The following is a 27,661-nucleotide window of genomic DNA, read 5'->3' as shown; positions in this document are numbered from 1 at the left end:
AGCAAGGGCACGGAGGAGTGAGAGTTATGTTTCGTGGATGAGTCAGAGCCAGTGGCCTCAGTCGTTGGGGTGGCAATGTCTGGTGCTTGGAAGAGCAGAACCCTTGTGGGCACGGTGCTGGCAGGGGCCCCCAGGCTGCCTCTCTGCTTGTCTATGGGGGCTCCTGCTAAGACTGGAGAGTACCTTTCAGGGGGGCAACTTGGTCCTACTAGTTAACTCTCTAGGGGCCAGAATCTAGATCTGGCAGGCTAGGGATCCCCTCTTCCCTTTCCCAGAACAAAGCGTCTCTGGCTTTTGTTCACTGAAAGGAAGCAAGGCTCCACCCCAAACAGACCCTGCCTTCTGCTAGGGAAGGGGGAAAAGGGGTGCTGAGGACACCCTGCCAGTCTCCCATGCCCACCGAGCCAGGAGCTGCCTCAGCATCACTGGCAGCCAGGATACAGCCCTTGTTCACTGATTTGATGCCCAGAGCATTGCACAGGCCCCTGGGAAACTGGTCACAGGTGGATCAAGGATGTGGGGGCTCCTTGGTCTGTGTAATCAGAGAGGGTGCAGGACACGGCCCTCACCTAACAAAGGGCTTGGTGCCTGGGAGACGGCAGGACCTGCATGTCTTCCCTGCGATTTATTTATAGCCTTGCTATGGTAATTTGTGGCAATCACAGTTTTTAATCCTGTAATCACGCTGTGAGCAGGCTCCTCAGTGCAAGTAGGCACCCAGCCCAGCGAGGCTGCGGAGCCTGCCAGGGCTCAGGGAGGACTTGGGGACAGGGTCGGAGAGTGTGGAGGCAGCAATGTACCTATCGGCCTCGGGCCAAATCTTATGGCCCTGTGCTCCTCAATGCACCCTGGATGATGAGGAGGCAGAGGAGGGGGAGGAGGTGCAGGATGAAGATAATACTTATATAGTATTTACCATGTTCCAGGTCCCATTCTAAGCCCTCCCTATACATGAACTCATTTATTCTCATCGCCATTCCAAGAGGAAGCTGCTGTTGTTATCCCCATGTTTCAGATGAGGAAACAGAGCTGCAGGTCAAACAGCTGATAAGAGCCATGATTTGAACTCAGGCATTCTGGCTCCAAAGTCCATGGCTCCCACCAGGTCCCTCCCAGCCCCAGAAGTCAGGGGCCTCCCCGGCTCCAGACCCACCGACACGGCCCTGCCAGCTCCGGGTTCTCCTGGTCCACCGCCCTGCAGCAGCACACGCAAAGCCACGCTTGGCTTCCCTCCTGGATGCTTGCTTTCCTGCTGGCCACCTGGTCTCCATGGCAGACCTGGACCTCAGTCTATTGGATGTCACTTATCAATCTGTCCTTGTGTTTCTTCTGCAGAATGAGGATTTTTCCAGCTCCCCAGGAAGCTGTGGAGGTTGGGTGGATGAGGGAGTACTTTGTCAAGCATTGTCTTCTATTGAGTGTGGGGCACTCTTACCTGGTCCATGTTCCAGCTCACCAGTCTTCTCATCTGTGATGCCAAGTGACTTAGGTTGTGCGGGCCTCAGTTTTCTCATCTGTAAAATGGGGCTAATTACAAGAGGACCAAAACTCAGAGGGTACTTGTGGGGACCAGATGAGATGACACCTGTGCAGCACATAGTGCCTGGGACACGTGCACTCAGTAAAACGGAGCTGTCTACCATCGTTTATTTGGATCCTGCCCTGAGGGTAGGGCCCAGGTCTCTTCTAGCCACGCCCAGGGCAAGGCCTATAGGATGTCAGAACCAAGGCAGAGAGTCTGGGCCACTGGAAGGGGCATTGGGAAGTGCTGGGCAGAGCCAGGCCTCAGAACAAGTTTTCTCTTCCTCCTCCAAGCCATAGTCCTCCCTCACTTAGGAAATGATTCCTGTCTGTGTGGGAAGCAGCTCTGAGCTCATAGAGCAGTTACCCTTAGACCAGGGTTGTGTCTGTGAGGACAGGCGGTTTCAGAGATGCACTCCCCTGCTGCAGAAAGCTTCTCATTCGAATTCCTTGCAGATGCACCCTCCCCTGGGGCCAGCAGTGGCTGATGGCTGCTGACTCAGGCACCCGTTGGCCAGGGCTCCCACCCACACCTCCTGCAGGGTTGCCTGCAAAGCCCCTTGGGAGGACCCTCCCCAGTGGGCTTCCGAGCAGGGTGCAGCAGGCTCCTGGCAGGTGGAGCATGAAGTGAGAAGGGAAGGGCCATCCTCGCCTGGAGCCGGCTGCTTTAAGAGATGAGTTCCCTGTCACTGCAGGCAAACAAGTGTTTCACAGTGTAGCTGTGAGGTTCAGCCACACAGAGAAAGTGGTATCCTTCTCATGGGCAAAGAGGAGAGGAGGCAAGGTCAGCTGGATGGTGGGAAGGGCTCCTCACTTTCTTATGGTGGCAGCATCATTGGGTAGGCGGTACGGGGCCGTTGGATGTCTTTGGGTCTCTCTCCACCCAAAAGTCCAAAGAAGCCTTGCATCACCTGGTCCGAGTTTAAGTCCTGAGCTGTTGCCTGACCTAGGTCCCCGGCGGCTGCTCGGGCTGCCAGCTCCCAGAGAGGGAGCCTCTGGCCATAGGTCTTCTGTGGTGGGAGAAGACTCATCATCCTGGATGATGGACCAGGTATTAGATCAGGGTCAACAAGCTTTTCTTTAAAGGACCAGATAGTAAATATTTTAGGCTTTGTGGGCTATAAAAAGTCTCTGTGACACATAAGCAGCCACAGATAATGCGTAAACAAATGGGCATGGCTGTGTTCCAATAAAACTTTATTTACAGAAACAGGCAGTGGGCCAGATCTGGTCCATGATTATAGTGTCTGTGTTGAAAGAATGTGAGCTCAGGGAGGGTTGGATGCCAAGAAGCACTTCCTGGAGGTGGAGGCGGCGAGCCCAGGCAGCTGAGAGAAGCAAGAAGAGCATTTCTGGCAGCTGGCTGGCTTCGCTGCAGGGCTCAAGGGCGATGAGTGATGATGAAATGCTGGCCGGGCCTCTCTGAGGGCCCACCTTCCCCTGGATGGGGTGCCCATAATTCAAGGCCTTGCTATCTCTCTGATATCTCTCAAACATATTGAGTGGTTTTTTTTTTTTTTAATCTGGCAACTGTAGTTGTTGGATGCTTGGCCCAAATTTCTTCCCATTACTGGAGGTAGAAGCTGTCTGATGACCCTTGTACTGTGACCCTTGTTATTCGTGAAGGAAAGCAGGACCGGTTCTTTTTAGGATGCCCCTGCTGGCCACCAGGGCAGCATCCCTGACGGCCTCATCAGGAGGAGAAAGGGTTTCATGCTGTGTTGAGTTTGGAGGCAAGGGCCCGGCAGGGTGCCTCCAGAGCTCAGGACGCTGGCGTTTGCGGGCCGTGCTTCATGCCTGCTGAGTTCCCCTCTGTTCCCACCACAGGAGAGCTGTACCGGGTTTCCTTGAGAAGACAGAAGTTCCCAGCCCAGGGCAGCATCGAGATTCACGAGGACAGTGAGGTAGGCCGGCTTTCTGAGGCTGTCTGGGCCCCCGCTGTGCTCAGGGCTTTAGGAAGAGCCCTAGGTGGACAGGCTGCCTAGTGTCCATCCAGCTCCTCACTTGACTTGCTGTATGACCCTGGGCAGCATCCTGTCCTGCTCTGGGCTTCTGGCTCCCCTAGAAACAAGAAGGGCCTCTTGGGACCCCTCCCACTCGGACATTGAGGGGCTTCCCTCCTGGCAGCCTGTGCTCCTCACTCCAAATGCACAGGAGGTCCCATCCCATGGGGGGCTGGAGAGGTCCCCGCCTTGGAGCTGGGGCAGGCTGGGCACCGTGCCTGCTTCTCTGGCCACAGCACCTGTGTGTGTGTGTGATTCATTGTGCTGCCCCTCCCCTGCCCTATCTCCCTGCTGCCTGTGTCTCTCTGTCCCCACTGGCGTCCCTTTCAGGAAGTCGGCCCACAGCGCTCCTGCAAGACGCATGTCCTGCTGCTGGTGCTGCACGGAGGGAACATCCTGGACACAGGCTCGGGGGACCCATCCTGTAAGGCCGCCGACATCCACACCTTCAGCACCGTGCTGGAGAAGGTCACACGTGCCCACTTCCCTGCGGCCCTGGGCCACATCCTCATCAAGTTTGTCCCCTGTCCTGCCATCTGCTCTGAGGCTTTCTCGCTGGTCTCCAAGTGAGTCCCTTTCTGCTTGCTGGGACTGGATGGCACTGGCGGTCGGGGGATTAAGTGGAGGGGCTGTCCCTGCCATGTGGGTACCTGGTGGGCAGGGGGGTACCTGCCCGGCCTCTCTGACCACAAGTGTTACCGGTGGGAAGTGGTCAGCAAGATGTCATTAGCACTGTGCTCTGAGTCCTCCTCCACCTGGGACCAGGTGGCGCCCTGCCCTGGTGGCAGCTCAGACCCACTTCCGGTGCTCAGCAGGCCCTGGTCTTGCTGGCCCAGGTGAGGGAGCTGAGGCCCTGAGAGGTGAAGCAGTGTAGTTTTCTCCAGCGACTGGAGCCAGGGGTCATGTCCAGGCAGCCTCACTCCCGGGCCACATAATTACGGCCCGGTAGGGAAGTGTGCTCCCGTGGAGGTGGCACAGGAGCTGAGGACACTCAGGAAGAGAGCCAGGAGGCTTCCCGGAGGAGTGACTTGGTGTGTGCTGTGAGAGTAACATGGCAAGGTTGAGTGTGTGGTCAGCCCAGGTTTGAGCTCTGGCTGTGCGGCCTGGGGGAGCTATTCATCCTCTCCCCGTCTGTTTCCTCATCTGTAAAGTGGGGATACCCAGGCACCCAGGAGAATAACCACCTCCTAGAGGGTTTTTTTGAGGATTCTGGGTGCTAGCCTATGGGAAGCACCTGGCACAGCGTGGGGCACAGGGAAAGCCCATGGTAGGGATTTGCTCACCTCATGGTCCTCACAGGGCAGAAGGTGCTCTCTGCACTGGGGGACAGGGCTGGGGAGGGGGATGTTCCTGACTCCCAGCAGAGAACCTGGAAGGCAGGGGTAAGGCAGAATGCTTACCGGGTCCAGGTTCTCCATTCAAACCTGACCTGGTCCCTGTGGGAGTTAACAGGGAGACCAGGGGCCCTGCCAGCACCCGGGGGCCCATGGGAGACCCCACCCACTGCTCCAGGATCAGGGGACTCTGTGCTCCCCAGGTCCCCGACCTCTTGAAATAGCCAGGAGCTGAAGGTGGATGCCAGGAGCCAGGGGGAACCCTGGCTGCTCACAGGTAACATGGGCAAAGGAGGCCTGAGCCCCTGCAGAGAGTGCTCCTCAGGGAGCCTGTGGCAGACTGGGGACTGGAAGCCAGGAACTTTCTGCAGCTGGGGAGGAAAGGGAGTCCAGGGACACCTCTGTCCTGCCCCTCACTCTCTTTTATGTCAACATTTCCAGAATCTTGAGGCTTCGAAGAGAGGAGCCCTTACCCAGGAGGTGCTTGGGGCAGGGTGGATGAGGTGTCCCAGATGTGGCCCTGAACAGGGCTCAGCAGTGCTGGGAGGGGCAGGAGGCTCGTCCCCAGCTTCCTGCTGGGCAGGAGACCTCAAGTGGAGGGCCTGCCGGGCCTCACTTACTTTTCTGGTCTATGAAAGGAAGAGTTGCCTCTGCCCAGGGAGCAGAGACCTGCCTCTGGTTGATGTGTGCCCCAGGCCACAGGCAGGGCAGATCTCAATCAGAGTTGGAACAAGGAAGATTAGGTCAGTGGGTCCCCAGCCTGGCTAAGGGCCCAAATGCCTGTGTGATTCGTGTTAAACCACAGGGCTGCAGGCCTCACCCCTAGGATGTCTGAATTGGGCAGGGCCGTCTACAGCCATACCACCCTGAACGTGCCCGATCTCGTCTGAATTGGGCAGGGCTGGCAGGGCCCTGGAATCTGCTTCTTAACAGATTGATCTGCTTTGTGTGTCTGCCCTGCAGCAGGATTTGGGGAACCGAGCTGGTACGGCTCCAGTCCCTTCACACTCCAACAGTCGGAGTTAATTGGGCTCATTCATAATCTATCTCAGGATCCCCTAACCCCTCGCCCCCGGGACATCTGACCTCCCTGAGCTGGGTCATCCAGCCCAGGCCTGATCTCCAGGAAGATGGATGGCCTGACCACTGACGAGGACAGGGAGGGGACAGCGCGAAGGAGCGTACCTCTCCCCCAGGCAGAGCCTTGCTGGGCCATCCATCAGCCCTAATCACTGCTGGGAGGGAGCTCTTTCTCAGCTAATTAAAACCTCTTGGCGGCAATCGAGGCCTGTTTCCTCTAATTTGTGTTCTTTGGAGATGAGGAATGGCTGTTAGGCCAGCCTTGCACACCATGAGGTCTCTGTCACCTGCCCAGGGTCCCTGAGCCCTGTCACCTGAACTTAGGCTATGGGTAAAGGGCAGGCTCCGGGTAGAGTTTGGGCAGTCTGCCCTCCTGTGGTCCCTCCTGGCCAGCAGGGTCTGACGCCCCAGGGTACAGAGGCAGGACTGGTAAGGTGGGGAAAGGGGCAGGCAGCTGGGAGCTGGGCCCTGGTGGGTCTGAGCCACCCAGTGGGGAGGCAGGGAAGTGAGAGTGGGGGGCACGTGCAGGGCTGGACAATGCACTGGTAGTGGGAATGTGATAGGTGGGCTCTCCTTGTCCTTTCCCGAGTCACAGATCTTCCTGCAAATCCCCTGAAGGCTCGGGTCCTTGTCCCAGAAAGACGGACACACTAGCAAGCACATAGCTACACGCCCACCCCAGGCTGAGACATGCCTGGCCCACCCTCTCTCCTCCTTTCTACTTTCCCCAAAGCCTTCACTGAGGCCTAGTTCAAACCCCACCTCCTCTAGGAAGTCTGTCATGACTCCATGTCCCCTCCCCGATCCACACCAGTGGCTTCTCCCACAGTCGGGGTGTTCTTCTGTGCCATGCAGAACAGGGCGGGAGAGAGCTGCTGTCACAAGAGATTCCAGAGCCCATATCGCGGGCTGGTAGGAGGTGGACTCCGGGGAGTCAGCACTGGCTTGACTCGTCCCTGCTCCCGCCCCAGTCAGTGCCTGTGCTTTGTCTCCTGCCTGGGTCCTTGGGAAGGCCCCGGAGTGGACGGCCCAGCTCCTGGCCAGTACGCGCTTCCTTCTGCCCAGTCCGAAGCCCCAAACCCACCTCCATGCTGACCCCAGCGGGGCTCACCTTGGTCCCCTGTCTGCAGCCTGAACCCCTACAGCCACGATGAGGGCTGTCTCAGCAACAGCCAGGACCACGTCCCTCTGGCCGCGCTGCCCCTGTTGGCCATCTCCTCCCCACAGTACCAGGATGCGGTTGTCACCGTCATCGAGCGAGCCAACCAGGCCTACGCAGAGTTCCTCAAGTCCCCTGATGGCATTGGCTTCAGTGGGCAGGTAGGACAGCCTGCCCGCCCACCTCGTCTTGGCCCCACCCGGAGAACGGCTTGGATCTGCCTGAAGGATCTAGACCAGGCTGTTCAGGGTCCATAGTTTCAGAGGCCCAAGGAGGCTTTGGAGATCTTTGGGTTTGTCCTCATTTTACAGATAGGAAAATGGAGGTCAACGTCTCCGTTCTGATTGTGAGCCCATGCGATCCCTGGCCCCAGTCTGACCCCTGACCCCAGCCTGGCTCCTGTCCTCAGGCTGACCCTGGCCCCAGTCTGACCCCTGACCCCAGCCTGGCTCCTGTCCTTAGGCTGACCCTGGCCCCAGAATAAGCATCCTGCCCCCTGCGGGGACTCTCTCAGGCCTCCCTGGGACAGGTTCCTTGTTTTCTAGGTGACCTGTGCTCTGGATGGGTGTGGGGGGGAGGGGTCAGCAGAGGCCAGGTCCGTAGTCCCAGCTGTGCCTTCTCCAGGTGTGTCTCATCGGGGACTGTGTGGGGGGCCTCCTGGCCTTTGATGCCATCTGCTACAGTGCGGGGCCCTCAGGAGACAGCCCAGGCAGCAGCAGCCGGAAGGGGAGCATCAGCAGCACTCAGGTGCGGCCAGAGGAGGGTGGGAATGGTGGAGGGGTCCGTCCTTGGGAGCAGGGGCCTCTTGGAGGGTGGTAGTGTTAACTTTTAATGTTGGCACCATGAAATCCAGGTTACAAAGTGTTGTATCACAATCTTACAAGAATAGCAAGAGATTACTATCACAGCTGAGGAAAGTGATCAGAGGGGGCTAATTTGGGGTTGGGTCCCCAGACAGCTGCCCAGGGCCCCACTAAGTCGCCGATCCCTGGGGATGCAGGAGACAGCCCTGTGACTAACCTCGCACCGTGACCGTGCTGTGGCTGTCACGCTTCTTTTGGAAGAGGTGTCTCCTCTCATGTCTAGAAGAAAGGGGTCACTTGTGCCTGGGGAAGGAGGCAGGGCCCAGAGTCTCCAGTGACTGCAGTGCTGCCCCATTCTCTCCTCGGTCCCAAAGGACAGCCCGGTTGTGGTGGAGGAAGAATGCAGTCTGGCGGGCAGCAAGAGGCTCAGCAAGAGCAACATTGATGTGTCCACGGTGTTGGAGGACGAGGAGCCCAAGAGGCCGTTGCCACGGAAACAGAGCGATTCCTCTACCTATGACTGTGAGGCTATCACCCAGCATCATGCCTTCCTATCAAGGTAACCACTCCCTGTGCCCCACCTTCCTTCCAGCAAAGCAGCTAGAGCACAGAGCACCTTCGCTTAGAATCACCTGGGTGGCTTAGGACCAGCCCTATGTCTTGCATCCTTCCATGGGGGCCCATAGGCAAGTGCTGAGACCAAGGCCACTCCCCATGGGCCCTGGGCTGAGACCCGGGACCCTGCACTCTGTCTCTGCGTGCCCAACTTCCAGACAGAAGGGACAATCAGTTCCATATCCCTGAGCCTCAGTTTCATCTTCTGCAAAATGGTAAATGCTGCCCAGCCTACTTCACTGCTGGGTTTAAGAACCTAGTGAAAGAACAGATGTATTGTAAGTGTGTTTGTGAGCTACTCCAGGTGTGTGTTCCTATTATTTCTCAGAGGAGGCAATATGGGCGGGCTAAGTCAGGACCCTTCCTGGGGCCACACAGCCAGAGCTGGGGCCAGTGCTCTGGCCTTCCCAGTCCCCAGCGCGCGCGCGCGCACACACACACACACACACACACACACACACACTTTTACTCGAAGGCCAGGCAGGGCCCTCCACAGAATGTCCACTCCAACCTCCTGGAAGAGACGGGCTCACCGACAGGGGCTAACTGAGTTATCCGCACATTCATTCAGGGTACACAGGGGCATTGGGCCTAGACCAGAACCAGAAGGGGTGCCTCTGCTTCCCATTCTCAGTTCTGTCTTCCTCCTTTCTCACGCCGGCGGTGAGCGCCATGAGGTTGGCTCCAAATGTGGAAAATAGACCATCAGTATATGCATTTTTTACATGCGTTTAGTTTTACTTAACCCCCCCCCCCCGCAAAACCTTATATGGTGATCTTTTCTCCATGTAATTAAAAATACTTGGTAGATATTCTTAACACTATTTTGTTGAGTGAATGGAGAACATTTGGACACTCGGTCGTTTCCAGTTCTTCGAAACTATCAATAGCACCCGGTGGCCATGTCTGTGCGCAGACATGCAGGCACGTGTCAGGGCTGTTTCATTCGCTTGGATTTCGCGAGGAGGAATCATTAGATCTCAGGCTCTGCTTGGTTAGATCTCTGACTATTGGAAGCCCCTCTGACAGACTGTTCTTTAGAAAAGCAGTCACATTTCAAATCTGGGGTGCAAGGTGAGATCTCCACATTTCAATTCGTCCTTGAAAAACCCTTTAAGAAAGCCCCAGATTTGGGGAGTGACAAGAAGTTGGAGGCTTTCCGTGGCGGGTCCAACACAGCCAGCTTTCCCTCTGGTGCAGGGACAGATGGCTATTTCTTTGGCAATTAAGTGGTTGGCGTGTGTTTGGGGAGCAGGCTGCACATGAAGTGTGTATTGTTCAACGCCAGAGTCATCGCCCTCCTGGGGAGATGCTCGCCCTGCAAGGGGCGGAGGGTGTGGGATTCAGGACCCTTGCTCACACCCCGTTCTGATGGTGATTTCTACTGTTCCCTTTCTCCTCCAACTGGAGTGTGTTAGTTGAATTTGCTTTCAGTTGATTCATAAATCATGCAATCCTGTTCTGGCTGGTGTGGCTCAGTGGGTTGGGTGCCAGCCTGCAAACTGAAAGGTTGCCGGTTCCCTTCCCAGTCAGGGCACATGCCTGGGTTGCGGGCCAGGTCCCTGGTTGGGGGAGTGCGGGAGTCAACTGTTCCATGTATCTCTCACACGATGATGTTTCTCAACCTCTCTTTCTCCCTCCCTTCCTTCCCCTCCCTCTAAAAATAAATAAATAAAATCTTTAAAAAAATCATGTAATACCACTGGATTGTCTTAAATTCAAATGCCAGCTGGATGGTCAGGGAGGTCCCCAGTTTTTCTGCCCATCCTGGGCAGCCTGTTCCCGGCCTGTGGCTAAACATCAGCCTGAACTCTTTGGGACAATGGGTGCCTGGGATGCGAATGACTGGAGCTCTGTGTCTTGTCATTTCCTCTTTAAACTCTGCTTCATCTGCAGGCTGGCGGGGAGGGGAGACCAAGCTGTTTGCATCTGTGCCTACGGGTGGCCTGGAACATCAGTTACAACGAAAGGCCTAACCCTGGCAGGACTGATATCACCCAGCTGGTCCGTGTGTTGGCCAGCTGGGCTTCTGTGGTAGACAGCGCAGGAATCCCCGGTGCGGCCGTCACAGACCCAGCAGGATGGGGCAGGCCTGCCAGTGTGGAGGACGCTTAGGTGTTCTCGGGCTCTCAGCCAGTTTTAGTTCACCGTTTTACTGGCCATGCGTAGTTGTTTAAGTACCACCTGTGGCTGCTTGCGTGCTGTGCAGCAGCGTTAAGTAGACGTGATGGGGACCATATAGCCCTCAAAGTCTAAAATATTTACCACCTGGTCCTTTATGGAAAATGTTGGCTGCGGACCCCTGCCTTAGCCGAATATTGGCCAGGCCTTGGTGGCCAGTGCTGAGATGGTTGCCAACTCGTGTGATGGCGTCCGGTGAGTGGACTCTGGCTCTGGGCCTTGTCCAGAGAGGGAGGGCTGGGCTCTCCGCACCCAGGCTTGAGGCTCCCTGCTAAGTGAATACTTTGCGTCTGTGGTCCTACCCTAATGCACCCCGTGTGTCCTCTCCGATCCCGCAGCATCCACTCGAGCATGCTGAAGGACGAGGCTGAGCCCCCTGTGGCGGGGGCGCCCCAGCTCCCTGAGGTCAGCCTGGGCCGCTTGGACTTCGATGTGTCTGACTTCTTCCTCTTCGGCTCGCCCCTCGGCCTGGTCCTGGCCATGCGGAGGACGGTGCTGCCTGGGCTGGACGGTGGGTGTGGCTCAGCCTGGGACCTGAGGTGCCTTGTGTCCTAGGCCTCTTCATTAGCACCTCAAATCAGGGAGAGTCGGGGGCGGACAGGTGTGGGGAGGGTCCCAGAGTTGGGGTAGGTGGACAGAGAGAAGAAGCAGGGGGAGGGGAGAGGAGGAAGAGTGGGGTAGTTCCCCACATGGAACAGAGCTGCGGTAGCCTCTGGTGGATTTCACCATGCTTGTCACGTGTCCCCAGACAGTTTGTGGCCCTCTTGTTCAGCTGTCATGCTCTGTGGGAAGAGGAACTAGCAATAGTTACCCTGTTGTACCCACCCCTGTGTCGCCAGTGTCCAGGCGGGCGCAATGCAGCCCGGCCCGTCTCAGTGACCCCCGCACACAGCCAGGCCTGCACCGCACCTTTGCTCACCCAGCGCCCACAGCCCTGAGTGCTGTCCTCCATCCTCTAAAATGCACATGGAGGTGATCTGCACCAGCAGGCTGTTAAGCAATGATTCTGAGGATGCCAGAGTTTGGAGGCACCTTAGAGATGAGCAGATCAGGGCTTCTCAAACTTGTACCGCAGTTTACCTGTGGCCCACAGTACAGAACAGAGAAACAGGGAGGGGCTCTGCTTGAAGTAGGGGAAGGAGGCAAACCCCATCGCTGCGCTCATGTCACTAAGGAGCCCTAGGGCTCCCTGGATGCTGGAAAGTCCAGTGCCCAGACTCAGAGGGACAGGGATACGCTCTGGTGAGGAGGAGGCCTCAGTGGAGACACCTGCTGGTCTGTGAGAGAATTGTACTGCCGACTCCGGCAATCTGAGACCTCTAGGGCGGGCCTAGGAATTGAGTGGGGGATGGAGGAAGGGGCAGCTGATCCTGACGGAAAGACCTGTGGTCTGCTTCAGAGATCAGATACCAACTAAGTGAAGCCTGGAAGAATTTATAGGCGTTTGACCAGTGGAGAGAGTGGAAGAAAGGCCCTCTGGAAGGAGGGGCAGCTTGAGCAAAGGCACGAGGAAGGGAACAGAGCGAGAGTGTGGAGGAGTGTTGGATGGTCGCGCGGGAGCAGAGCTGGATGCCTATAGCCGCGCTCTCACAGGGGCGGGCTGGCAAGGCCGGGAATGCCAAACTGAACCTGATGGCTTTGATCCTGTTGGTAGAGGGGAGCCATGGTGTTTCTTGAGCAGTGGAGTAGGCCACTCAGAGCTGCACCGACCGAAGCCTTCTAAGGCCCAGGGAGCGGGTACCAGCAAGGGGCTTCCCCTGTGTATTCTCCCAGGATTCCAGGTGCGTCCTGCCTGCAGCCAGGTCTACAGCTTCTTCCACTGCGCAGACCCCTCCGCCTCACGGCTTGAGCCGCTACTGGAGCCCAAGTTCCACCTGGTGCCGCCCGTCAGCGTGCCCCGCTACCAGAGGTTCCCACTGGGCGATGGACAGTCCCTCCTCGTAGGTAGGCTCCCAGGGATGAGAGAGAGCGTGCTGAGCCAGAGGCTGGGCTGCAGCTGGGCAGCACTGCAGGGCTCCCCGTCTCTGGTCTAGCCTTTCCAAACCGTCAGCTGATGGGGTGACTAGACCCAACTGAACAGGGGCTGTGTGCTCTTGGGGTCTAGAGCAGGCAAACAGCTCACTCACCTGCTTTCTGAGCAGCCCACCAGTTCGAGCACTTGCTCTGTAGGAGGCATCTTGGGGCTCAGAGACCCGGGTTCTGCCCCTGATGAGCTCCTGGCTAAGCTCTGGGCCAGCTTAATACTCGAGCTGTGGGACCTGATTAAGAGCCAAGTGGTCCAGCTGAGTGCTATTGCCCAGTGGCCAGCCTGGACTCTGGAGGTACAGAGCAGGGAGTATCTCATCCTGGTGGGCTTCATGGAAGGGGAGGTTTTTGAGCAAAGCATTTGGACGTATGTTGAAGAGCTGGAGGATGGGGGTTGGGAAAGATCTTCTAGTTGGAGGGAACAGCAGAAGCAAGAGCAGGTGGGCTTGGGGGACAGCCAGTGGCCTCTGGGGCTGGAGTGGGGTGAGCTGGGCATAAACTGGGGTGAGGTAAGGGGAAGCCTGTAATGGACAGTCAGGGCTTGGAGATGAGAGTCTTGGTTCCACACCCCAGAGCTTTTTCAGAGGTTTGGGGCCAGATTGTTGGCGGGGATGGGGTGGGGGATGTGGCCTATTCAGGATTAAAAACCAACCCCGGCCCATTGCGATGAAAACTTAATTTCCGAAGTCCTGCTTTGTCACGAGCTTCCACAGATAGAAGACCTCCCTCCCCCATCCTAAAATGGGCCCCTCTTTGCTCAGGGCACTCCCCTGCCCCCAGAGAGCACCCTGGCTCCCAGGCAGAGTCCCCATTTGCTGCTGGGCTCAGCCACAGTCCTTTGTAGCACAGGAGGGAAGTTTGATACAAGAGCACATGGTTATGGGCCACCCAGTGGTCTCAGCTGGGCCTTGAGGACACCCTCCCAGAGGCCCCTCGGCAGCTCTGTTAGGGGTAGGAGTGACAGTGGGGACCCCAACTTGTGCCTGCATAACCCACAACATAGAGGACGTGAAACCCAATGATGCACTATGGTGGGTTTCGGAGGGTGAGAGGGGCAGGTTGCCTGTTGGGCAGGTGAGTGAGCGGGGCCAGGGGTGGGTCCTCTCTGAGAGCCCAGCCTCCTGCCCAGCATGGGGCTGGCACAGCACGGGTTGGGGAGAGAGGGGTGGCTCTATTGGAGGCATGCTGTTCAGCCCTGACCCTGAGATTCCCCCTCCAGCTGATGCCCTGCACACCCACAGCTCCCTCTTCCTGGAGGGCAGCTCCCAGGAAAGCCCGCCGATTATGGACGCCCCTGCCTCGCCCCCTCAGGCCCCGAGGTCCCAGCGCCCGGGGCGGAGGATGAGCCAGGGCAGCTCCCACAGTGATAGCTCGGAGTCCTCAGACAGCCTTGCCCCCGCTGGAGCCTCCCAAAGTGAGTGAGAGTCTTCTGGAGCCTTCCTTGGGACCCTCCTCTGGGTGGCTACTGGTCCACTGCCAGAGCTGCTGAGGGCAGGAGAGGAGGGGTAATGGAAATCCAGACTGAACTCTGACCTCAGAGTGAACTTTGACCTCTGACTGTGGACTGAGCCATGACCTCTCCAGGCATAGAGTGAGCTCTGACCTCACCCAGAGCCCTGATCCCAATATTCAGCTTTCCCACTGGGAACCCTGGCCAACCAGCTACCCTGGGGTGAGACTGTGGATGCCTCCATGGGTCCCCATTCCCAGGGACAAGTTGGCAGCACATGTCCTAGAGGAGGGGTGGGTAGGAGGTGGGAAGGGAGGCAGCTTAGGTCCCAGAGCTCATTTTGAGCTGGGTGCTCAAACTTGTGCCCCAAGAGGGACACCCACCACTGTGTCTGCACAAGAGGGTCCCACACTGCCCCTTGGGTACAGGCGCCAGGCCTGCTGCTCTGTCCTCACCTCCCTCTTGGCCCTGCAGTCACAGCCAGGTGGTGGGGCACCAAGCGCATCGACTATGCCCTGTACTGCCCTGAGGTCCTCACAGCCTTCCCCACCGTGGCGCTGCCCCACCTCTTCCATGCCAGCTACTGGGAGTCCACGGACGTGGTGGCCTTCATCCTGAGACAGGTACTCTGCCCCTTCCTGGGCTCCGCCTGCAGGGCCCCTCTGCAGGGCCCGTCCTTCTGTGTCTGGAGAAGAGGCTTGCTCTGCAGGTCACGTCGGCCATTGGGAAGCCATTGGAGCCCTCAGCCAAGTGTGTGTGTTGGGGGTGGGTTGACACAGTCAGACAATGGATTTCATAAAGAACACTGGCTTCTGGCTGATGCCTGGTACTTTCTAGAACATTAAATAGAAGCTACATAGGAGGATGTACCCATGTTTCAACTTGGAGACTGGAGTAATAAATGTCTGCTCCCTTGTGAGTCTCGGTGTCCTCCGCTGTGAAAGAGCGGCCAGTGACTGAGGCCGAGCCTGGGGGAAGAGGTGGAGAGGTGGAGTGGTGGTGCGGATTGGGTCACATGCAGCCTCCATGGCCAAGGTCAGGAGTTTGATGTTATGAAGCCCAGTCAGAAGCTGTTGCAGGATTTTGAGCAAGGAACAGATTTCAGCTGATATGGATTTTTACAAGGAAGGCCCACTGCCATTTGGGGGAGAAAGCATGAAGCCCTTTGTAGGCAAGCATAGGAGCCCAAGTTCAAGATGGTGGCGTGGGCTGTCGTGCCGGCAGTGGAGGGGCTGAGGAGCTTGAGCTGGGCGAGGGTTTCGGTGGCGGTGACAGGACTCACTGGTGTCTGAGCTGCAGGGGAGAGGGGAGGCCAGCGGGTCCAGTGACACTTGAATATTTACGCCAGTGCCTTTCCTTAGGGTGGGGGGAGAGCAGGGCTGGCGTGGGTGTGGACCTGGGAAGGTGAGATGCCTGTTAGACGTTGAGAAGGAAGGTGAGTAGAAAGTCTGGAGCTTAGGGGCGACGCCAGGCTCACAGATAAGAATGTGGGGTCATCAGCGCTCGGATCCCATTTAAAGCCAGCGACGGGCACGATGCTCCGATTTTGACACCAGTTCCGAGGTGTGGTTTCTTCCCCACCCCGTGCAGTTCAGCACCAGCAGCAGGGTGTCTTACGACTCAACTCAGATCCCACAGGGCAGTGGTCCCACTGACCCCACAGACCCACAAGTGTGACCCCACCCCCTCAGATGGCAATTGCAAGTCCAGGCTGGCACCTGGACTTCTGACTGATCAGAGGTTCTGACGCACCCCTCCTTGGGTTTGATAAGTTTGCCAGAACTCTGGGAGCTGCTCTAGCAAACAAGGGGAATAAGGAGAAACACTTTCCTTGTCAGATTATAGTTTATTATAAAAGGATGTAGCTCAGGAACAGCCAGATGGAAGAGATACCCAGGGCGAGGTGTGGGGAAATGCATGGAGCTTCCCTGACCGCTCTAGGGATGCTTCTCTTCCCAAATCTCCACGTGCTCACCAAGCTAGAAGCTTGGTGAACCCCCTTTTGGAGGGTTTTCTATGGAGGCTGTATTATATAAGCAGGATTGATTAAATCGTTGGCTACGGGTGATGGGTCCCACCTCCAGCTGCTCTCCGCTCTCTGGAGGTTAGCAGTTGGGACTGAAAGTTCAAACCTTCTTTCACCTGGTTGGCTCCCTGGGCAACCAGCCCCCCCAAAGTTACCTCACTAACATACCAAGAGACACTTTTGTTGCTCTCATCACTTAGGAAATTACAAGGGTTTTAGGAGCTCTGTGCCATAAATGGGGGAAAATCCCAAGTATATATTTCTTATGATGAACCCTAACACCACACCTACTGAGGGAATTCCATTAGACAGAGAAGTTCAAGGATGAGTCCTGCAGCTCCACAGGGAGAGAGGAGCAGCTACAGGGGAGACGTCAGTCCCCCAGGGTGGGAGAAGAACCTAGAGGGGATGGACGGGTGGAATGGAGCCCTGGGCGGGGCTTTGGCAGAAGGCTTCAGTGGAGCAATGGGGCCAGAAGCCTGACTGGAGTGGGAAGTGGGGGACAGGCAGGCAGGGAGGGGGCGACTGAGCACCGAGTGAGGGAGCACAGAGAGGTGTGACAGTCGCTGGAGAGGCACCAAGGGTCCTAGGGAGAGTTTTCTTTTTTAAGGTGAGCATGATTACTGCATATTTTTATGGAGGGGGAGGGGCTGAGGTGGCCTGACCTGGAGCCCTGCCTGCCTTGGCCAGGTGATGCGCTATGAGAGCGCGAACGTCCAGGAAAGCGCTGGCTTGGATCCTGCTGCACTGAGCCCCGCTAACCCCCGAGAGAAGTGGCTTCGAAAGAGGACCCAGGTCAAGCTGCGGGTATGTGCTCGTTGGAGTCACCCACTGGTTGGGATGTGGGCTCGGGGAGTGGGGCTGCCCCTGGGGCTGGCACGTCCACGTGGCAGGCAAGGCCTTGGATTTGCCACTCAGAGTGGAGTGTCATACATGCTTCCATGAGGCCCGTGCGCTGCAGTGGGGTTGGGGTTGGGGGGCACATGTGAGATGGAAGAGTTGGTTCTGGGTGGCCTGACTCTGCAGGAGCCTGGAGAAGGGGCATCCAGGTCACTGGGGCCGATAAAATGCCAGTTCTGGAGCAAGGCCTCTGTAGATGTGGGTATGAGTCCCGAAGAGTCCCGTTCCTGACCGTGGGGCTCACAGTCTGACTCACCACGTGCGGTCTGGAGACACTTTGGTCCTGACAGAGAGAGGCAGGGGTTAGGGAGAGGGAGGGCAGAGGGGCTGCAGGGCCCACTGTGTAGGGCTTCCAGGGAGGGTCGCCTGTAAAGGCTGAAGTAAATGGGAGTTTGGTAGGTGTGTATTTGTTTACTTAATCAGGAGAGGATCTCTAGGCCCACTGAGGCCCAGGCCCTCTTCTAGAGGGAGAGTGGAGAGCAGGGGTCTACAGACACAGCCGGGACCATGGGGGCACCTCTGGTCCCATGCGGAGGTCAGGTGCAGGCCCGGCAAACAGCCCTAGGAGGGAGAAGGGGATCGGTGCCCTGTGAATTGACTTGGGTTTTTTTTGGACACATTTATTGAGGTATAAGTCAGGTACTAATTATACAATTCACCCATTTAAAATTCAATGGATTCCAGTGTATTTGCAGAGGGATGCATGCAGCCTTGTCTGTACAGTCAATTTGAAAACGTTTTCATTACCTCAAAAGGAAACGCCTTACCCTTTAGCTATCATCCCCCTCCTCCACCCCCATCCCTAAGCAACCAGTAATCTGCTCTCTGTCGCTGTAGATTTGCCTGTTCTGGACATTTCACATGAATGGAACAGTACCACATCACCCTCCATTCGGCCCAGCAGTGCACGAGGGGCTGATTTCTCTGTGTCCTTGCCTGCACTCACTACCCGTCTCTGATTCCAGTCACCCTAGTGGGCCCGAAATGGCATCTCATGTGGTTTTGGTTGGCATTGCCCTGGTGACTGGTGAGGTCGAGCACCTTTCCGTGGGTTTGCTTCCATGAATCAGCCCCTCCCCCTCCCTGTTCCTGTAAGGGGGCCTGTGTCCCACACTGGCCTGAGTGTCTCCAGGGCAGGGTCAGTGACGGGTTCCTCAGTGTCCACAGAGCCCAGTGAGGGGACCTGTGCCGATGAGGTGACTGCAGATGTTTGTTGAATTGCATTGAAATACCACAGGAGTGGAGAGGAGGTAGAGGCCACCTCTGGGGGGTCCGAGCAGTTTCTGGGGGAGACAAAGCTGAGCCAGCTCCCAGTGGAGGGGCTGAGTATGGGGGCAGGAGGCCAGTGATGGCATGTGCAGTGGGGGCCCAGTGTGAGCCAAGGCCTGGAGGCCGCCGCAGAGCGGGCCTCAAAGGACCTGAGGAGCTCAGAGGGAGCAGCGGAACAAAGACTGAAAAGGTTGCCGGGCGCGGCTTTGGTGCTGAGCTCGGGATTTGGGCTCCATGGTGGGGGGGGGGGGGGGCGCTAGGTGTCAATGGCTTTGTGCTTTATAGAGACCACGGGTCTGCCTTGGGGTCTGATTTTGAGTAAGGAGCTTCATTAAGAGGCTATGAGCAGAGTGCAGGTGAGAGGTCACGCAGGTGTGGGGGAAGATACCAGGGGGGCGGTTCTGTGAAGGAAGGGCCGCCACACTGAGCGACTCGGGTGCTGAAGTCAGACCGAGAGTAGGGGTGGTTGGGCCAGTGGAGGCCTTCGAGCCCCAGAATGAACTGAAACCAGAGGGAAGGGGGCAGGGGTGTTGGGATGGTTATAGGTGAAACGAGGCGATGTCTGATGTCTGGGAGGGCTCCAGAATCACCTGGGGTGGGGCTGGCGTGGGGACCCAGCAAGGGCAGGACGCTGGGGTGGCCGTGAGTGGGTGAGACGAGGGGCTGCTGCCGGGCACACGAGATGTGGTTACGCTGTTCCCTCTACTCTTGTACGTGTGAAACCTTTCGCTGAGAGGAGACGGGTGGCAAATGCCCGTTGGATGTGAGTAGGGGTGTGTGAGGGAGGGGTGAGGGTGATGTCGGTTTCTGGCCTAGGAAACAGGAGGATGACAGACTGTGCAGACCGGCGGCTCCTCAGGGCCTCAGGGGAGAACTGAGAGCAGAGAATGCTCATCTCCGGGACCCCGGCACTCCTTGGGGGCAGCACTAGGGTCTAAGGGTCTGTTTTTCTCCTGGGTTCCATGGGAACATGTCTCGGAGATGCTAAGGGAAGTTAAGAGGAAGGCATGACTAGGCACCTCCATGTCCCTCCAGCCAATCCTAAGGACAATGTAATGAGAACGCAAGGCCCAGCCCCATTTGCCAAGCTGAGCTGGTTTCTGTGCTTCCAGAATGTCACTGCTAACCACCGGGCCAACGACGTGATTGCTGCTGAAGACGGCCCCCAGGTCCTGGTGGGACGGTTCATGTATGGGCCCCTCGATATGGTGGCTCTGACAGGAGAGAAGGTAGGGAGGCTGGGCCGACCCCTCCTTGACCGACCACAGGTGCACCAGGTGCCTCGTGGTACCACATGGCATGGGGGGTGAGGACTGAGCTGGGAGACACTTGTCCTGCCGGGGAAGGCCAGGGAGCGCAAGCGAGGAGCAAGGGATGAACTTGGTGCGTGTGGGAGGCCAGTGTGGCTGCAGTGGAAAGAGAGAGGATGAGAGGAGCCAGGAATTATCAGGCAGGACCCCACACTCCGGCAGAGAGTCCCCTGGCAGAGCCCCTAAGCCAAGCCCACAGCCACTCACTGCCCCCAGCTGTCAGTGAGTCCCCTGGCCCCCTTGCTGCCTCCAGGTGGACATCCTGGTGATGGCAGAGCCGTCCTCTGGCCGCTGGGTGCACCTGGACACGGAGATCACCAACAGCAGCGGCCGCATCACATACAGCGTGCCGCGGCCCCGGCGCCTGGGTGTGGGCGTCTACCCCGTCAAGATGGTCGTCAGGTGAGACCCAGCATGCCTCTTGTGGTGGTCCCGCTGGCTCTCATGGCCCTCCCAGCCCAACCTATCCAGTCGATGGCCTCCTCGGTGCTCTCTGTGGGGCCTCATCCTGCCTGTGGGGAGGGAGAGAAATGGACAAGGTCATCACCAGATTCTCTTTGACCCTGGGCCCCAGACGGAGCTCTGCCCCCAGTGGTGCTGACCTCCGGCCTCAGGCCAACACCCGACCCCGAGTGCATGCTGACCCCAGGTGGTGCCTTCCAGGGGCGACCAGACCTGCGCGATGAGCTACCTCACGGTGCTGCCCCGCGGCATGGAGTGCGTGGTGTTCAGCATCGACGGGTCCTTTGCAGCCAGCGTGTCCATCATGGGAAGTGACCCTAAGGTCCGGCCAGGGGCAGTGGATGTTGTCCGGTGAGTGCTGCCCCCTGCAAGGGACATGCCCCCCCCCCCCCCCCAGCAGGAGCCAGCAGACCTGGGGGCATGGATGTGTTTCTTCTGGTTTCCTCTAGGAATTCTACTGGTCTCTGAGCCAGGAGCGGGAGGGCTGGCTTCACCTCCAATGTTAATTCACCGAGCGTCCTGAGGTCCTCCCGGCCACTTTCTAGACCCCAGCTCCCCTTTTATTCTAACGCTATCCAAGCTCTCCCTGCAGTGAGCCAATCCTGGTTTCGCACATTCTGACCCCAATCAGGATGAAATTGGCGTGTTCTGATGATCTCTTGCTGTGTAACAAATGGCTCCAAACTTAGCAGCTTAACATAATAATTTATTATTCTGTTCATGGTTCTGCAGATTGACTGGGTCTTTGGAAAGGTTCTCATGTGGGGTCTCTCTAGCAACTTCAGTCAGAAGGTGGTCCAGGCTGTGGGTCATCCGGGCTCCACTCGGCTGGGTGTTCAAGAGGCCTGGCTTCTGAATGTGTCTGTTGGTCCTCTGGGTTGCTATGTCTCTCCACACGGCTGCTCCCTGGGCCTAGCCTGGGAGCTCTCCGACTATTCCGACTTTGTACAGGGTGGCTGGCTTCCCCTGGCTCCTAGACACCCGCATGGGAGCTGCCAGCCCGTTATGACCCAGCCTTGGGTCACAGTGCCCTTTCCACTGCATTCCATTGGTTATAAGCTAGTCATAGGATCAGTCCAGATTCAAGAGCAAGGGGCCACATACAGGTATGAATACAGGGACCTGTGGCTCACTGAGGGGCCATCGTTTGACACCAGCTGAAGTGCAGTGCTAATTGAGAGACGGGAGCTATTACAGCTAGTTGGAGAAAGCAGAGTGGGCTTCCTGGGAGAGGTGGCATTTGTGCTAGCCCCTGAAGGAAGGATATATATGTATATATTTTCAATCATGCCATTGTGCAATTATGAGCAAATCATGCATTGTACAATTAGGAGAAAGGTGAAAAGAAGATTGATTGATTTAGACAGGCCAAGAAGGAAGACACAAGGTGACAAGGTCAGGGAAAAGCAGAGCATGTGTGGGGAACAGGTGGGACAAGCTCAGGGAGGTTGGATTTTGGACAACAATTTAGGATAGGACAGGGGTGTGGCTGGAAACACCGCTTCCCAGGGCTAGTGCATTGCTGAGAAGGGGAGGGTGCAGAAGGTTTTGCCAATAGAAAAGCAAGAGGCGCCGCTTTAGTTCCTCCCGCCGTCCTCGCCCCCTCCACCCCTGCTTCCGTCTACCCTTTCCTAAGCCAGGCTCTGTGCTGGGCACTGTGCAGAGGAGAGCCCAGTAGGAGGACTCTCACGGTGCTGTGGGGAAAGCAGTCACAGGCATGGGAAACTGATCCGGGACTCCAGGTGACCAGAAACCCCCAAATGGAGCAGATCCTGGGTCCTGGGAGCTCCTGGTGCTGGGTAGGGGCTGTCCTGCCTCACCCAGTAGCAGTGATCACTCTAGGGAGGGAGGACAAGCCTGGCCAGGGGCTCCTAGGAGGCTGCTGACCTCACGAGGCCCAGTGGCCCTGTGGGGACAGGTCATGGACAGGCTCAACCTCATCTCAGGGGTCAACTTTGCCCTTGTAGGCTGGGCCATTTATTCCCATTACAACATCTTCTCCCAGCCCCTCCCGAGTCAGCACCCCACAGCTGGGAAGGGAGGCTGTGGTTGGTCCTTCCTCTCTGAGGACCCTTCCAGTGCCCTCGCCTCCTTTCCATGGGCTCCTGGGTCCACTGGTGCTCTGCAAACCTTGCTGCTCCTCAGAAGCTGCTTTTTGTCATCACAGATCACTGGACCCCACCTCAGAACTAGCCAGAATCCCCGGGGGTGACACCTAGGCCTGTGCATTGTTACAAAGCCTCCCCAAATCTCTCATATCATCTTCCAGATTTGGAAGCACCCACCCTATAGTAGCCGGTTGGTGGCTAGTGCCACAAGTTCCCAAACAGGTCTGGGCTTATTTGACTTCTTGCAGCCATGATGACGTAGGACATCAGTGGAGAGCAATTCCAGCCGTGCTGTAAGAGTACAGAAAAGAGAGGCTGATTCTGCTTGGGAAGCAGGGAAGGCTTCCTGGAAGAGGAGGCCTGGAAAGATGGGAGGATGGGAACATAGAAGTCAGAGCCATGAAGGCTGTCTAGGGGAGGGTGTGCAGCAGGAGTTGCACCACCATGCAGCTCCCTGTGACTGGGGTAGGGGTCAGGTTCAGGGGCACAGCATGGAGGGCTATGAGTGAGGAGAGAGTTCATGACCTCAGGGCACTGGAGAGCCAGGGATAGCTTTAGGCAAAGGAGTAATCAGGTTAGATTTGTGATTTACAAACATCACCATGGAAACAGTACAGGGGATAATAGTGAAACAACTGAATAGAGCACAGCATGCCAGGAACGTTTGGGATTAATTCATTTCCTTCTGAGGATGACCTGCGTGGTGGTTGCTAGTATTATTCCCATTTCACAGAGGTGGAAATTGGGATCCTGAGGGTTGAGCAACCTGCCCAAGGTTGCAGGGCCCAGGCTGGGTTGCGGTGGGGGGAGTGGAGGCAAAGGGCCTGCCAGGAGGCTCCTGTAGTGGCCCAGGCTAGGCACGGGGCCTGAGCCCAGAGGGGTTAACGTGAGCTTGTGGAGCACAGAGAGAAGATCCCGACTGGGGAGGAGAGGGGAGGAATCAAAGGCGCTGGTCTCTGTCCATGTGTCCTTTATAGTAGTTCCTGAAAACCCTTCTCCCCACTGTCTCTGGCTCCAGGAACTTGAATTACATCGGCTGCATCACAGAGAAGGGGACAAGAGCAAAGGGGGCAGGAGGTGGGGACAGGTGGCTATGGGCCATCGAAGAGAGACACCTGGGACCCACAGGGCTCACCTGGGAGTGTGGATTTGAGGGTCCCTCTGGTTGTCCCTAGTGCTCCTTGGAGCAGCCCTTCTGGCTTCTTAGGGAGGCAGCCAGTGGGGCAGGCTGCTGGGCAGTGGGTGGCTGGCACCGGGCTGGGGCCGGGCTGGATGCTGCAATGCCCCCTCCCTAGGCACTGGCAGGACCTGGGCTACATGATCCTCTACATCACGGGCCGGCCGGACATGCAGAAGCAGCGGGTAGTGTCGTGGCTGTCCCAGCACAACTTCCCACAGGGCATGATCTTCTTCTCGGACGGGCTGGTGCACGACCCGCTGCGGCAGAAGGCCATCTTCCTCCGCAACCTCGTGCAGGAGGTCAGTGTCCAGCCCTGGGGTGGGGCTTCGGCCTGGGAGGGCGTGAGACCTCCAGGACCCCCCTCCTCACTCCTCCCACCTCCCGCAACCCCAGTGGGCCCTCATCCGTTTACCCACCACCTCCCATCGTGCAAGCGGTGGCCAGTGTGCAGGGCACGTTCAGCAGATCTCAGTGGGCCCTTTGTGACCCTCAGGGACAGGTGAGAAAGATGAGACTCTCCCAGGATCTCAGAGTCGGACTTTCATCCTTTATCTGCCTGCCGACCCTGAAGCCTGCGCCCTTGTCTCTGCATTTGGTTGTTCGTTCAGCAGACACCTAAGTGCCTATTGTGGTCTGTGCCCTGTCCTCAGAGATGAACAGAACAAGGGCCATGCTCTTTGGAGCTTTGACCTAGAGCTGTGGCGTGGTTCTCACCTCATGTCCCCAGCACCTGAGGTGCAGCACCCCTGGGAGCTCATTAGAAATGCAGATTCTCTGGCCCTCCCTCAGATCCGCTGAATCCAAACCTCTGGGGAGGGGCCCAGCAATCTGTGTTTTATGAAACCCTTCAGGGGATTCTGATGCTCACGACATTTTGAGAACCACCAAGCTAGAGCAGGGGCTGGGCCTGGCCTGCAGCCTGTTTTATATGACCCGTGAACTCCAAGTGGTCTTTATACGTTTAAATGGTTGGGGGGAAATCAAGTGAAGAATAACATGTCCTGACATGTGAAAGGTAGGTGACGCTGAAATCTCAGTCCATAAATAAAGCCTTGTTCCAGCGCAGCCACGCCCACTCACTGTGTGTGTTCATGGCCACTTCTGAGCTGCAGTGGACCAGTCCAGTGTCTGCAGCAGCGTGCTGAGCCTAAGGCATTTATTGTACCATCTGGCCTTTCACACGAGAAGTCTCCCAATCCCTGACCTAGAGGAGGCAGGACATGTAAGTCCAGTGTAATTAGAAAAGGCCCTATGGGCAAACAGGAGAAAGGACCTAGCTTTGCTTGGGGAGAGCAGAAAAGGCTTCTAGGAGGTGGGAACTTTTGAGCTGAGTATTGGAGCATGAGTATGAGTTTGTCAGGTGGCCAAAGAAACAGCATGTGCAAAGGCCCCGAGGTAGGAAGAGCCTGGGATGTTCTCAGCGCTGCAGGATGAGGTGTAGGGTCAGACCCAGGTCACTTGGGAGCTGAGCCTCAAAGGTCTTCAGGGACCTGAGGTTGGCAGGTCTTGAAAACCTTAGAAGCCTGGCCCAGATGGTGAACTCTCTGCTGAAGGCAGCAGGGAGCTGTGGAAGTGTGTACAGCCCCAGAAGAGCTTAAAGTGGCAGTGTCTCTTTTGGGCTGTAGAAAGATCCCTCTGGCAGCTGTGCAGAAGCCAGACTGGTGGAAGCAGCAGAGGCGGGGAGGTCAGTTAGGCAGCCTCTGCCCAGACAAGAGACAGGAAGACAAGCATCGAGGTGGTAGCCATGGGCTGGAGAGGAAGGCGTGGGCAAGTCGGACGTGGAATTGTCAGGATTCGGTGGTGGTTTCGTGGAGGGATTGAGGAGCTCTCTCCCTCCATCTGGAGTGACCAGGAGGAGTTGAGGTGCCGCTAACCTGACTGACCGTAGTCTCTCCGGAGGCAGAGCTGGTGTCTGTTTTGCCACCAGTAGGTTGCCAGCATCTGGGGCAACAGAGAGCTGTGGATGACACAGGATGGGCAGCCAAAATATAATGAATGAAATGAAAGGGAAGCAGGCTGGAGGCAGATGGCCTCACTTGTGGACACACTGAGGCTCACATGGCCACTGGACTTGAGCTATGCCAGCTGGCCCCGGCTGAAGCAGGTCATCGGAGCCCTGGGAGGGGTGAGAAAGGGCTGCGCTGGGCCCCCAGGGAGCCGGAGGTGGAGCCGCACAGGAACCACAGCTGGGTGGGGGGGAGGCCAGGAGGGAGCAGCTTCCAGGTATCAGGGAGGAGGAGGTGTGGTTTGGTGAAAAATGGTCTCAGGATGAAGGATGGACGCTGATGACCTCAGTGAAGAAGGGTCACTGAGGAGGCAGTGGGGGAGGAGCAGAGAAGGTGGGACTCAGAGGGCAGTGTAGATGGGGGTTGCAGGAGTGAGCTGGGTGAATCAGGAGGCACCACAGAGAAGCTGCTCCTTCCTTTGGGCTGCAGGCAGGTTGGGGATGAGCTAACTGACGGGGAGACAGCCAGTGGGCCAAGGAAGCCCTCTCTTAGCTTTGACATCCAGGGCTGAGTGGTAGCAGCCCAGGGAGGGAAGTAAAAGTCGGAGAAGTGTCTTTGGAGGGTGGGGAGCAGAAAGAATGTGTGGGGTCAGAGCTGCGTGGTTCTCCAGAAGCCCCCTGCAGCCAGCCTGTAGAAATGGAGAAGGTGGATGTGGAATCCCAGGGTGGGGTGGGAAGCAGGAGAGGTGCTGGGGAATGCAAGGTTGGGGAGAGGGGCCACAGGGAGGCCAGGCAGGGTGGGGAGGGGTGGGGCAGGAGAGGTGTGCAGAAAACGCAGGGGTGGACAGGCTAGAGAGGCCAAAAGAGACACAGGAGGGAAAGAGCGGGGTCAGCATGGGAAAGCAACCGTTCAAGTTCAGGGTGGGTAGTTCTGGGTTCAGTCTTGGAGGTGACAGTCCCTATAGACCTTAAAGAAGGTATCCCAGTGATGGTGGGACTTAGGAGGAAGCAAAGCTGTGTCCTGGAACCAGAAGTCTCCAGTGAACTTGGGGGAGGGTAAGTGGGAGAGAAGAAGATGACATCGATGGGGGTTCACAGTGAGGAGCCCGAGATGGTGAGCACTTCAAGGGAGGTGGGGTTTCACCCCAGGGTCTGGAGGTGACCCTGGAATGCCGGGCAGTTGTCTGAACTGGGATGAGGCTTCTGAGGAGGCACCAGGCTGGTGCAGTGTGCAAGGCGCAGGGTTGGGGGCCTGACAGAGCTGGTCCAGTCCTGGCCCTGTGATGTGAAAACCTGGCACTCAGGTTCCTGGTCCACAAAGGAACGCTTTGCCCCATGGTTACAGGACCTATGATGTTCAGCATTCGTGCTGCTCAGCTAACGGCGTGGGCTGGGGTGCAGGGTAGGGGCGGAGAGGGCAGCCCACTGCAGGCTAGGCCCCGGCCTGGGTTCTTTAGTGTGCAGATGCAGGGTCTCCCAGCGGGAGTTTCTTGGGGCGGGTTGAGGGGCCTGCCTCTCCCTCCACGAGCTGCCCTGCGTTTCAGTGCTTCATCAGAATCAGTGCTGCCTACGGCTCCACGAAGGACATCTCCGTCTACAGTGTGCTGGGGCTGCCCCCCTCGCAGATCTTCATTGTGGGTCGGCCCACCAAGAAGTACCAAACCCAGTGCCAGGTGGGTGGGGGCTGACCCCGGGGGCTGGGGGATGGGCGCTGGGGGCCAGGGAAAGGGGAAGGGGGAGTAGGTGGTTATTCTTTTATTTGTTCATTCCTTCATCTGCTTCATTCATTCATTCAACAAATACTACCGGGCACCTGGCTCGAAACGGGGCCTGTACTGGGAGCAGGGGAGAGTCCCCATGAAATCGGGTGTCATGTCATCCAGTCTAGCAGGGAGATGGAAAAGGCTGCAGACAGTGACAGCACAGTGTGGCAAGAGCCATAATGAATGATGGGGGAGCACAGAGAACGGTGGGGCCCCAGGCAGGAGCGGCTAAGCTGGACGCGGGGCAAGGCTAGTTGCCAGGAGTGTGAAGGAATTGTCATAGAAGGGCCCGAGGTTGGAGAAGCATTTGTGACAGAGGCAGCAGCAAAAGCAAAGGTCAGGAGGTGACAGAGAACATGTATATTCTGGGAACTGCAAATGACAGCTTGTCTGAGTGTGATGTGGGAGGGTGTGTGGGGGGTGCTGGACGGCACTGCACCCAGTTGGGACTCTAAGTCTTTGTGATTCAGAGAGGCCCTCAGGCTGCAGAGGGGAGGGGTGGGAGGAAGTGCTGGGCCGTGAAAGGG

General features: G+C 57.3%; 1 protein-coding gene across 1 annotated transcript in view; it reads left to right on the top strand.

The window, feature by feature from the left end:
* The window catches only part of PITPNM3 (PITPNM family member 3), an 84,592-nt gene that overhangs the window by 52,041 nt on the left and 4,890 nt on the right, over positions 1 to 27,661 (top strand). The window contains exons 5-19 of the mRNA XM_053911831.1: positions 3,349 to 3,425; positions 3,855 to 4,090; positions 7,069 to 7,258; positions 7,722 to 7,844; positions 8,275 to 8,459; positions 11,035 to 11,207; positions 12,470 to 12,640; positions 13,941 to 14,135; positions 14,646 to 14,794; positions 16,888 to 17,004; positions 19,479 to 19,595; positions 19,930 to 20,078; positions 20,340 to 20,489; positions 23,542 to 23,725; positions 26,916 to 27,044. Coding sequence (XP_053767806.1) covers positions 3,349 to 3,425; positions 3,855 to 4,090; positions 7,069 to 7,258; positions 7,722 to 7,844; positions 8,275 to 8,459; positions 11,035 to 11,207; positions 12,470 to 12,640; positions 13,941 to 14,135; positions 14,646 to 14,794; positions 16,888 to 17,004; positions 19,479 to 19,595; positions 19,930 to 20,078; positions 20,340 to 20,489; positions 23,542 to 23,725; positions 26,916 to 27,044 — 2,345 coding nt within the window. The remainder of the gene's footprint in view (positions 1 to 3,348; positions 3,426 to 3,854; positions 4,091 to 7,068; positions 7,259 to 7,721; positions 7,845 to 8,274; positions 8,460 to 11,034; positions 11,208 to 12,469; positions 12,641 to 13,940; positions 14,136 to 14,645; positions 14,795 to 16,887; positions 17,005 to 19,478; positions 19,596 to 19,929; positions 20,079 to 20,339; positions 20,490 to 23,541; positions 23,726 to 26,915; positions 27,045 to 27,661) is intronic.

The sequence above is a fragment of the Desmodus rotundus genome, chromosome 9 (genome assembly GCF_022682495.2).
Source record: "Desmodus rotundus isolate HL8 chromosome 9, HLdesRot8A.1, whole genome shotgun sequence".
NCBI lineage: Eukaryota > Metazoa > Chordata > Mammalia > Chiroptera > Phyllostomidae > Desmodus > Desmodus rotundus.
Note: the sequence above shows the minus strand (reverse complement) of the source record. Positions and strands in the feature narration are given on the sequence as shown.